The sequence below is a fragment of the Enoplosus armatus genome, chromosome 16 (genome assembly GCF_043641665.1).
Source record: "Enoplosus armatus isolate fEnoArm2 chromosome 16, fEnoArm2.hap1, whole genome shotgun sequence".
In the NCBI taxonomy this organism is placed as follows: Eukaryota; Metazoa; Chordata; class Actinopteri; order Centrarchiformes; family Enoplosidae; genus Enoplosus; species Enoplosus armatus.
The window spans coordinates 8,248,557-8,260,103 of NC_092195.1; the positions used below are offsets into that span (position 1 = coordinate 8,248,557).

The 11,547-nt window shown below is 39.5% G+C and overlaps 2 protein-coding genes across 6 annotated transcripts; both read left to right on the forward strand.

Annotated features, from left to right (window-relative positions):
* Positions 1–4,982: 4,982 nt before the first annotated feature.
* On the forward strand, positions 4,983–6,913 carry npvf (neuropeptide VF precursor). The gene is made up of 3 exons (XM_070922231.1): positions 4,983–5,144; positions 6,121–6,497; positions 6,787–6,913. Exons 1-3 carry the CDS (start codon positions 4,983–4,985, stop codon positions 6,854–6,856), a joined length of 609 nt encoding a protein of 202 aa, XP_070778332.1. The 3' UTR covers positions 6,857–6,913.
* Positions 6,914–8,243: 1,330 nt separating this feature from the next.
* Positions 8,244–11,006, forward strand: cycsa (cytochrome c, somatic a). Of its 5 annotated transcripts, XM_070921680.1 has the most exons (4): positions 8,244–8,441; positions 8,748–8,796; positions 8,927–9,104; positions 10,036–11,006. In XM_070921680.1, the coding sequence occupies exons 3-4, from the start codon at positions 8,936–8,938 to the stop codon at positions 10,179–10,181; spliced, it is 315 nt and encodes a 104-aa protein (XP_070777781.1). In that variant the 5' UTR covers positions 8,244–8,441; positions 8,748–8,796; positions 8,927–8,935; the 3' UTR covers positions 10,182–11,006. The 5 variants fall into 5 exon arrangements, with proteins under 5 accessions (XP_070777781.1, XP_070777779.1, XP_070777780.1 ...); XM_070921678.1 differs by lacking the exon at positions 8,748–8,796; XM_070921679.1 differs by lacking the exon at positions 8,748–8,796 and having other exon boundaries at positions 8,930–9,104.
* The last annotated feature ends 541 nt before the right edge of the window (positions 11,007–11,547 follow it).

The following is an 11,547-nucleotide window of genomic DNA, read 5'->3' on the forward strand; positions in this document are numbered from 1 at the left end:
AACAGCAGGAATGTCTAATTGTATCTACCATAATTCTCTACACTGTCATCTTGTTCCATATTAATCTATTACCAGACGCCTATCATATTTTCTTCCATATTTTACGAATGTCTGTTTTTTCTTTACACATAACACATCTTCTCACCTCTATTTCTTTCATCACAGTATTTTTGCTTCTCTCTGTATTTTATTGCTGCAGCTGAATCGCTCATCTTCTCCATCCTCCATGTGTTTTTTACGTCTTTACACTTGAACGGACCTTTGGCCTTCTTGTTTGGGAAAAGGAATATATCTTATAATAAAAACATAAGACAGAACATATGCAACGGAAGATTTCTCAACCAAGCCTTCACTTCTTACATACATACACACCCCCCTCTCCCAGGGCCCCTTTTCCTCCCCTCATCCTTCCCAACCTCCGCCTCCTCCACCTCCCCTCATCAAGGGTCATTTGCTCAGTTTCCTGCCCGCCTCTCCTTCTCTGATTGGTGAATTTCTACAAGTCTCTGATTGGCCAGTGCTTTCAGCGCCTCCCCTTGTTAACTGTCATGAAAACACCTCCCCTTTTTTGGGAGACACTCCTTCTTAGGACTGCCTCCTCCTCTGACTCTGGGCCTCTTCTTAGGTGCTCCTCCTCCTCTGCTAACACAAAAGAAGGATGTTAGAGTGCCACCTGGTGGGTGACACGTTTTACAATGTGCACCATGCTGTTTAAAGACACTATTCTGCACTAAATACAACACAAGATTAATCTCCTTAATAAAAGGCCTAAAACTGACCTGAAAACTTAATGACTTAAATGAAACATAGTTTAAGAAACACAAATAGACAAGAAACACATCTATAAACTCTGGATTTGATCATCCAAACCTAGAGTGCCATCTAGTGGTTTTATGTGCTGTGACTGAAATCAGAGGAAAAACACAAATTACATTTAAAATTTGAAGTAAGCTCTGAGAAAAAAACAGCAAAACAAAATGATTCTCTCAGAGGATTAATATTGTCACAGATTTAATTATGACTGAAGGTCCCCATGAATCGCAAGACCGTTGAAAACTCCTTTAAAGTTTCTATTTTATTACATTAGAAAGGTATTGGCTCTTCATACCTAACAAAGAGAACGTTTGGGATAAAAACATATTCATGCATTAATGTAAGGAAAATTTCAAAGGGAGCAGGGAAGGCAGAAAACAATTTAAAACATTTTATTTTTTGGACCCCTGAACATGATGTTATGTGTTTTGCGGACTGATAAACTGACTGAAGGCACCATAGATTAAAAATCTAAATCATATGAGATCATAAAATTAAGTTAAAGATATGTGCATATCTTTATTTTCTGTAAGCAGAGCTGCACCAAGGCACAGGCAAACTAAACAGTTGCTCAGGGGCCCCAGGTTTATGCAACAAACCACAGTGCCCAGCTGGTTTAAGAAATTGTAATTGTAAGTAAATATTTCTGACACATACAAGATTTATGTCTTCAGTAGTAACCAATCGGGTTGGGACTGACAGCCACTAACAGGCTGACTAAGTTGGAAAATGCTGAGAAACAGACTAACACGTTGTTAGTTGTGGTCTTTTCTTGGGACAGTTTTATGACCTGCCATAAGAAGGAAACCAACCAGGACCATTTATTGTCTTTTCCTGAGATTCTTTCAGTGGTTGTCAAATTCTGCTTACGACCCCAAGACTGCTCAGGCATCTGCATGTGTAACTGGTTAAATAACATAAAACTCTCTCTGAGGAAAGAGAGATACAGAACGCACCACTTCCTGTCCGTCTCCACATCCGTCTTCTGAGCCTTCTATTGGCTCAAAGTTTTTATTTGGCCACTTTTTTATTGGATGTGGTTCTGTTAGAGACATGAATCCATCATCGTCCACCATAATCACAACAACACAACACAGAATTGCACTGGCCGCACCTACTGTGGTATGAGCCTGTGTGTCTGTCTGCCCGGCGTCAGCGCGTCTTCCCATACATCATAATGCAGTGATCCCGCAGAAATGGATTTGATCATTGATAAAACTATAACCTGTCACAAGGGCTTGATGAATGTGTCTCCTCACTGAGTGTACGGGCATGTAAAGTGTTGTGATGATGACCCGGCTGATGTCTAAGTGAGGGGGAAGATAAAACTCCACATAAATCAGCTCAACAGGGGGATAACAGCACATTCCCACAAATCATCCAGGGAATCCGAGGGTGTCCCGGTCCTGGGGAGGAATTCTGGGAACGCTGCCAGATCCCTGACAGAGAGAGCGAGACAGGCGAGGATCAACGGTGTCATTGTGGCCTGTTTCATTCTGCTTCCTGTTTCTGTCTCGTCTTTGGGTCTCTACCTATATTTATCTTTGCCTCTCTGTCAGTCTTCTTCTGTGTGTTAGTGATTAGTTGTCCTGGAGTTCACAAAACTCTAATTAAATATGAACATTTCAGGAAATTCTGCATCTCATATGCATAATATTCAATCAACATGAAACATTGGAGTCAAAAACATGTTATATATGGGAGGTTCAAGGTGTATTAAATCAAACCTACAGGGCTGTATTTCTATCAAGGAAGCAGCGTCTGTTTTCAAGCAAGTGGACAGCATGTACAAGAGGAGAAGAGGGGAGGGAAAGAAGGCCCAAAAGCAAAAAAATGGAAAGATGAAAAGGCCGCCGGGGGGCGAGTGATGCACATTAAAAACATTAAGAAGAGAGAATTACAGTGGCGGAGAACAAGGTCTTTGAGGGAGTGCTCGGAGAGCTCCCTGAGAGAACAAAGGGAGAGCCTGAGGTATAGGGAAGCCCTCTGCGGATAAGACTCTGGATAAGTGTCGGAGACAGGATCGTAAATCCCAAACCCCATAGTCTGCAAGCTGGGGCCGGGGTCAGGGAGGGAGAGCACAAAGAGAAGGGCTGAAGAGAGGTGGGAGGTAAATGATAATACAAAAAGATAGACTGAAACCACAGCCATAAAAAACATCTTAAGGTAGATACTGAATCACTAAAACCAGATGCGTTTGGATACTTTCCCACTGAGATCAAACCGCTATATGAAATGCTCTCTGTGCTCAGAGGTGGGACTGGACATGGCAACATGGCTAATGGCAACAATGTCAGGGTCATGACGCATGCATCATAATAAAACTCCCCGCGGGTTGTCATTATCAACCTGTGTCTCACACCGGGCATTCCTCACATTCTGTCCGCTCGGGAAGCAAATACAGCTCCAGTGAGTCACTGTGCATCTAAATACATTATCGACACATTCAGAAACAGGAATGACGAGTGACATCATCCCCACTCTTGTGTTGCAAATACTTACTAGTCCAGGCTGAATTGTCCAACGGTCGGTAGCTACAGTAGTTTCAATACATGAAATGACAGTTACATATAACAGACAAAACTAATGACAGGATATAGTATAGTATAGTCTCCCTTTCTGTTTGAGGTTTTCTCCAAAATAAGAGCAAATACACAAAACTGCAAGACAGGATATGAGCCAAATTGAGTATTTGAGAAGGATATTTCATTAGCTTTTCGACAAAACTGACACACTGGATCCTGAAAATCCTCCAAACACAGAGCAGATTCTGTTTCTCCAACGGACAAAACAAAATGACACAATGCTCACTTGGCAACAAGGAAAATAAAACATGGCGTAAACTACATGGTAAAACAAGGGGCAAAGTAGTCCATGATCACACATTGTGTTTGTCCTGAGGCTTCACATGAGATAAATAAAGATTTGATCTGGCCTCATCCTTAATTCTGGTCAAGCTACTCAATTCAAAGTGGCACTCCACCAATTCTATACAGTTTTCACTTTAGTACTTTTCATGGGCAGTACCACACAACCTGTGAAAACACTTGTATTATGTCTTCTGTAACAAGTCTTTTGTATAGTCTGAGAAAACAACCCTGATGATGTTGTCAAGGTTAGCTCGGGTTGGACTTGGACTTTTATTGGACTTGGTTACAATCTGGAGGCATGGAGTTGGTGTAGGTGTTTACCAGGCATTGAGGGTCTAATGAAAAAAATGTGTTTGGAAATTGACCCGTCTTTTTTAATCTGTTTTTTGTAAGCCAACTTTATGGAGGTGCAATGCTAAATCACTGGATTACTGGATATAAGTTTTTACTGCAGATGTTTAAAAGAAGAAACACTCTAAAAATAGTCTCAAACAAAAGCACCATTTACTCCTTAACTAAAGATTTGCGTCTTCAGAAGTAATGAGTGGGCTCAGGGCTGAGAGCCAGCCTTGTCGTTTAAGCAATATTATGTCTTATAGGTCAATCTCGAAAAACACTGGATCCTACACTTAAAGCAAGTGTCTAACATTTCACTTTATCTAGTGCAGGCCAATGTTAGATTATAATTGTGATTAATGATACAGGGTAACATGTCAGTACAAAGCAACACATTCAGCAGTCAAGTGGCATTAAATTTAGATATTTTCACTTTGAAGATTTGTTTCTTTATGTTAATGGAAAAAAAGAATTGGATTCATCAAACACTGGCAGCTCAATGAGAAGATGAATGAAAGACTGAAAAACTTCAACGTGTGTAATAAGATAAGAATTTGTTCCTAATTGATATTTCCAACCTGGATATAATTACTTAAGCGCGCAGTAAAGAGAAAATAAAGCCTCTGTAGAATTGGACAATACATGCTATGTCATATTGAATGTGAATGCCATTCAATATTTCCATTGAATGCCTGTTTGTTGTTTAGTTTTCTCCTCTCGTGGTTCATTCAGCAGCCCAATTAGGACATAGATTCCTTTTCAAATATATTCCTCAGAGGTTGATGATTATTGAGACATAAATATCTGTAAAAAGTGTAAATGAGGCTGTGGGTATATGTGTATTGTTACCATGCGCGACAGGTGACGTATGTTTTCAGGGGTCTTTAATAACAGTGTGGTCAGCAGGAGATGAGGCATGTGTGCTGTGCTGTCCTGAGAGAAGGTGTCTCTGCTGCTGCTAACATGTTGACCATGGTGTTTCTGTCAACGCTCCTGCTGCTGGGGGGTCTTGGAGGGGCAGCAGCATCTGACTTGCAGGTCTATGGGAAGTCGATCCACAGTGACAAAACTTTGCTGAACAGCGACGATGGAAGACACACTGTGAGGAAACAGCCACAGCAACAGGTAAAAACGATTTAATAAGGCACAGATGCTTATTCCTTTGGGAAACTGGATTCATTCTGTTTTCCTTTACAGCTGCAAAAATTAGTGGATTCATCCATTTGTGCTTCGATAATTGTTTCAGTCATTTTTCCAGCAAAAATGCCAAATCTCTGGTTCCAGCTTTTCAAAAGCGAGGATCTGATGTTTGTCTTTGTCTTATATGATAGCAAATTGAATATGTTTTGGTTTTGGGCTGCTGGTCAGATTAAACAAGCAATCTGAAGACGTCATCTTGGGCTCTAGGAAGTTATAATAAGAAATTTTTCACTTTTCTCCCAAAATTTACAGACAAAACAATTAATTGATAATGACAATATTTGCTAGCTGCAGTCCTGCTTTCCTTGAGTTCTGTACTACAACAGTCAAGATCATGAAAATATAAATAACTGAAACTACTTTTTATAATGCCACACATCAGAAAGTTTATCAGAACATTATGGAAATGGACCAGTCATGTTCACACGCAGGGGGTCGATTATTTATGTTAAAAACTGTTATTTCTCATTTCTCACTCATCTGCTAGTGATCGTATTTACCCATCTTTGTTCTACATTAATATAGAGCAATAGTGAATGCATCATTTGTTTCTATTTCATCTTTGGCAAATGGATAAAATAACAATTCAAATAATTCTTACTGTTTTACTGTAGGCTGTTTTGATGGTGTTTGCCCTTAAAACTTATACAATTACTGCTATGTTATGTAATATAAACTGATGTGACCTAAATTATTAGTTGGCTGCAACTAACATTTATTTTGGTTATCGATTCATCTGCCAACTATTCTCTCAATTAATCGATTAATTCATTTTTCAATTAAATGTCAAAAATAGTGAAATGCCTATGGCAAACCAAAGATGACTTATTTAAATTGTTTGTTTTGTCCAACCAACTGTCTAAAAGCCTGAAATATTGGACAACATGTTTCTGTTTTACAGACAAAAAGTGCAATCCGCAGGAGTTTGGATCTCGATAGCTTCAACATACACGTGACCCCCACCGCCAGCAAGATCAGCCTGCCGACCATCATCAAGCTCTACCCACCCACTGCCAAACCTCTCCACCAGCACTCCAACATGCCCATGCGCTTCGGGAGGGAGAGTAGTCCTGGTGATGACAGGTCCCCAAACTCGAACCCCAACATGCCCCAGAGGTTTGGAAGGACTTTGGAAGAGAACAAAATGTGTGCTGAGTGCCCTGGTGTCCCAGAGGCTCCGAACCCAGTACTGCCTCAGAGATTTGGGAGAAACAATCCGTACTGGAGCCTTCTCAAGACTCTGGCCACTGTACAGTTATTGAACACTGGCTTGCACTGGTAGGCAACTCTTGCCCATAATAACTGACCTAAATATGTATTTCCAAAAGGGATGCAATAACTCTTTGGTTTCCAGTTAAAACAGAGATTCATTTAATCAGTGTTATTATTATCTTTACAGTGAGACATGGTCCACTTATTGTCCTCATTTTCCATATTTTTTCCATTTTCCATGTCCATAGTCCATAAGGACACATTCCTCTTCAGTGTAACCCTTTATTTCCAGTTTAGTTTAACATACATGCACATGTATGATTTATGAATAACACGATGTATTCTCTTCCCACAGGGCTGAAGATTTTGACTTTACAACCAGCTCAGAAGAGGTGGAGATGCAAGAAAGAACCTTTAAAGGATGAAATTGGATTACATAGGCCAACACTGAGGTCTACTATAGCGTGTAAATATCAACATATAGTGTTTCTACTGTAAAGACAAATGTTTCAAGTCAAAATGTTCAAGAATAAATAAGTAAGTTTACATGTTTAAATTTATGCGTCCCTTTACATAAAGTCATATTATTGTGACAGACACATCACCAGCATCGTAAACAATAATAATAAAAGTTTGAAGCGAGTGGTTTGGGTTTTATTTCACTCTTTATATTGAGTCCTACTTATTTTATTATAAGAACACTTTCTGGTACACGGCTATGGACAGTGTCCATAGCAGGGTTCTGGTCCTTGAAGCACCAAAAGGACCAGAGAGCACACTCCTTATCCTTGTGACATGAATACTGATCATTATTTGTGAAAAGCACTTAGATGAGGGGGGAACCAGCATCTAACACTATCAGAGTAATTTAATGCAAAATAAACCATTAAAGTGTGGAATGAAACAACATATCATAACAAACTTTATGAAGATCACCTTAAATACTTACTATAAGAAAATCCATAAGAAAATATGCTACACAGTCAACAAACATCATCTAACTCTACCACAGCTCTAACTGTGAGATAAAAGAAGCTATAGAATAAAAACGTAGTGAAGCTGTCATACAGATTCAAGCGAGCCTAACATGGCAAGTATCGCTCAGTACAGTGATTGACCACTAGAGGGAGACAAACACCAAGTCTGCTCAGAGAAATGATTCCAGAGATCCCAAACCAACACAGATGGTCCAGTCACAGGCTTCAGAACTTAATTCATTTTCATAAACTATTCAAATGATCAAATGGAAGAATACAATATACAGTTTGTTGGATTAAGAAAATATTTTCCTCCATTTTTCTCCCAGTGAGAAGTGAATAAAGGTGACTCAGGTTAAATGTGTTTCAAAAGTGGAATTTTAGTAGACGTCTAGATCACACCTAGCCATTGTTTCAATGTCATTTCAATGGTTTAAATATATACTTAAAATAAATAATATTAAGTCAACAGCTAAGCCGTTTAAGTGTGCTAAACTTTCACTTTTGAACCAAACTGATCTGTTCACGCAAATAATATTCAAGAGCTCAGTGCCAGTCCAACTGGGAGAAACTTGTTCTGCTGCTTCAAACCACAAGACTTTCATTCAGTCACGCATGAGCACGTGACTCATTATGATATAATCCTAATAACGACCTAAAAAGTAGAGACACATTTTAACTTGCCTTGATAAAACCAATAAGCCACTTTATTCATCGTACATGTATTCCCATCCAGGCCTACCTCACCTGCCTGCGGACGGTTGATGGGTGTGTCCCGCAGTCTGCAGCCGCGTCATCTTCACGGAGTTGTGTAATGTGCTTTATCGCATTTTATTCAACCCGGCTCAGCCACTCCCTTACGAAATATGAGATCTCTTCCTTTGAGGTTCAAACCCGGTCCTGTCTCTGAAACAGCTAGCTTAAAAACTAGAAACTAGAAACTTTAAGTTAACAAACAACAAAGCTCTTGGAAAAGGGAGGAAGTTTCTACCTGAAGGTATTTGAACTCCACAATCCCGTCAGGTAATTCAAGGTAAAATAAGATTTTGTTGTTGTTTGTTGTGTTTTCTCTGTCTAACTCAAAGAAAACACCATGTTGTCATCGACACGTAGCCTGCCCCGTGTCTGTGCTGAATGATCTGTTTTCCTATTTTTCTGTGTCACCGCGCAGTTTGTTTGTGATGTTTTTAAGAGTTTATAGGTGACAGCGATCTTTTTCATCCAGGCTAGTGAACAAACAGTTGGTGTTCAGTTTCAGCTTTACATCACAAACACACTTTTTAGCTCCGTTTTTTAAAACCTGCCAAGTTTATCTGCATGTTTCTCTTTCTTTCTGTAGGCAACATAATGTTTCATAACTTCTTTAACATCAACCCGGAAGTTTGAGGGTAACTCAGTTTGAACTACCCGTGTGCCCTTGTGTACGATCTACTTGTATTTGTTATTTACTGCAGATTCATATCTTATGTCTGACTGTAACACACATTGATTGTCATCATTTGCATCTCTCCCTCCCAGAAGCTGAAAATGGGGGACATCGCGAAAGGGAAGAAGGCGTTTGTGCAGAAATGTTCCCAGTGCCACACAGTGACAGAGGGGGGACGCCACAAGGTGGGACCCAACCTGTGGGGCCTGTTTGGGAGGAAGACGGGACAGGCACCTGGCTACTCTTATACACAGGCCAACATCGATAAAGGTAATCCATCAAGTTTGAGTGAAATGATCTGCTGACTGACAGATTGACTGACCAACCGTCATTTGTAGACTACTGTCCATACATGTAAACAGCTAACTGATCGAGATGCAACTAAAGCTACAGGCAAATAAAGGCAAATCAGAAACACAAGAGAGCACGTGTGCAGCCCGGATGTATTCTCGCTCTTGTCCTGGACTAATATGGAGGAGATCAATTCATGCAACATGTAAACTAATGCTATATATTCTCCTGATCCTGCTCCACTGGTAGAGTCACACTGAATGGCAGTAATAAATGCCTGAGAAAAAGTATTTACTTGCCATCTTCATGGAGAATGGAGATCCCAAAAGCAGTAGTCATTTCTGATGCAATGATGCTGTATAAGCCAAGTTTCAGTGTCCAGTTGTTTTCCCTGTCTATACCCCCAATATTGTAAAAAGAAATCAATGCACCTAACTGTGGATGCCCCTCGAGTTTATTCATTGGCCCGACCGCCACGAGACATGACAAGCCATTATAAGTCCTGTTATTTACACATTGTCTGCAGTTTTTGCCCAATACTCTTCTCTAGTCTTGACAGCAGAAACAGTGTTATCATCAAACATCCTTTCTTATTCATTTGTATGGATTTCAATTGAGAATTTTGATTTGGTTTTAACATGGTGTCTAATGCTGTCTTTCCTCCTCCGATGAATATTTAACATGTAAAGAGCTGAGAAGCAGCTCTGTCCTTGTATTTCCTATACCTGACCGTCAGAGCAGCAGGTCTGAACAGGCAGACTGACTCTGAGCTCTGCTCTGACATGAGGCAATAAAACCTAAACACAGTCATCAGATGTGTGAGAATGCAGATTTGTCACATACTGTACAAATAAGATAATGTTCATGAAACTTTAACATGTCTTTTAATGTGGGTGTATGTTTGTTTCAGGTATCATATGGGATGAGGACACTCTGAATACCTACCTTCAGAACCCTAAGAAGTACATTCCTGGTACCAAGATGGTCTTCTCTGGGCTCAGAAAGAAAAGGGAAAGACTGGATATTATAGCCTATTTAAAGGACGCCACCTCCTAATGTACTGACAACACAGAACACACACATACAGCTGTGGACAGAAGCGTTACACTGTAAATTTACTTGTGCTCTTTGTTTTAATCTTGAGTTCATAATTTACAATAGTTTTTTTTAAATGCACAGCTCTACATTTTGTTACATTCAAACATTGCTGCCACACTTTTTTGTGTGTAGGAGACTGTTTTTAATTATCATATGAGTCAGCCTTCGTGCAAGTCGTGGACTTTCCAGACACTTCTCAGTCAAGGCTTCTTAAAGAGGCAGACGGCCTTTGGGGTTTTCTAAAAACAGAGTTGTTGACCTTAAAATTGTTACTACTGCTTGCACAGAAATTACACACTTTTCATCTTTGCCACTTTAACTCTTACCGCACTGTTGATCACTTACTTTTTTAGCTTTATGTTTCTGTTGTGTTATGTTTAATACCCCTTAAGTCTCTTTCTGTTCATCTGTGGCTTGTTTGTGTTAAATGGTGCTGTTTACTTTATTTTCTCCCCTTTTTAAGCCATTGGGTGTAATGACTTTTGACTTGGTTATAAAGCTGCACTTTAAAATGAGTATGTTTTCTATTCACACATTCTCTAAATTAGTTTGTGTTTTTGACTTAAGAACAGTAAGATCAAATAGATTTGTCATTTACAATAAAACAACCTTTTTTTGGTCAAAGTGAAGTTTACAGTCCTTAAACTTGGTCTAATAACCTGTTGAATAAGGGTCAATGGTAACTGCTTACATTTATATTAGATTCTTTTTACTGAGTTACTATTTTATACTCTGTTGTTATTACTTTTCTAAACAATATACCTTGACCTTGACTTGAATAAACGGATGGGTTAATAAAATACCTCGGCTGTAGTGAGTTATTTCAGTGGGCCATTCTCTCCACAGTGTGATTTTATTGTTTCCTTCCACTTTGAAATGACGTATTCAGTTGATATTGTATTCATTTCTTTTACTGGATGTATTTACTTACTTAGTTAGGCACTTTGTTGTACAGTTAAAAATGGCCAACATCACGAACATGATTCTAAAAGACAAATAGAGAAAACAGTGTATTAATTAATACAGAAGGCCTCTGAGGAAACACGTGTCAGTTTAAGTCAGTTTCAGACTTCTAAATATTTGTATGAGAGCTTTCTTTCACCTGTGATGACAGACATACATATATTATAATAATGGAGAGTGAAGTTATGGTCATGAACTAAAATATCCAGCAGAGGGCGCCATTTCACTGCTGAAGCGACCATCAGCACCACTCCGGACATGAAACGTGCCAAACAGAGTGTAAGCATGCCGACTTCAAATGCCAGTGCCATCCCAGTTATTCAGCCAGCTGTACTGAAGTCGACGCAGATGACACAACAGT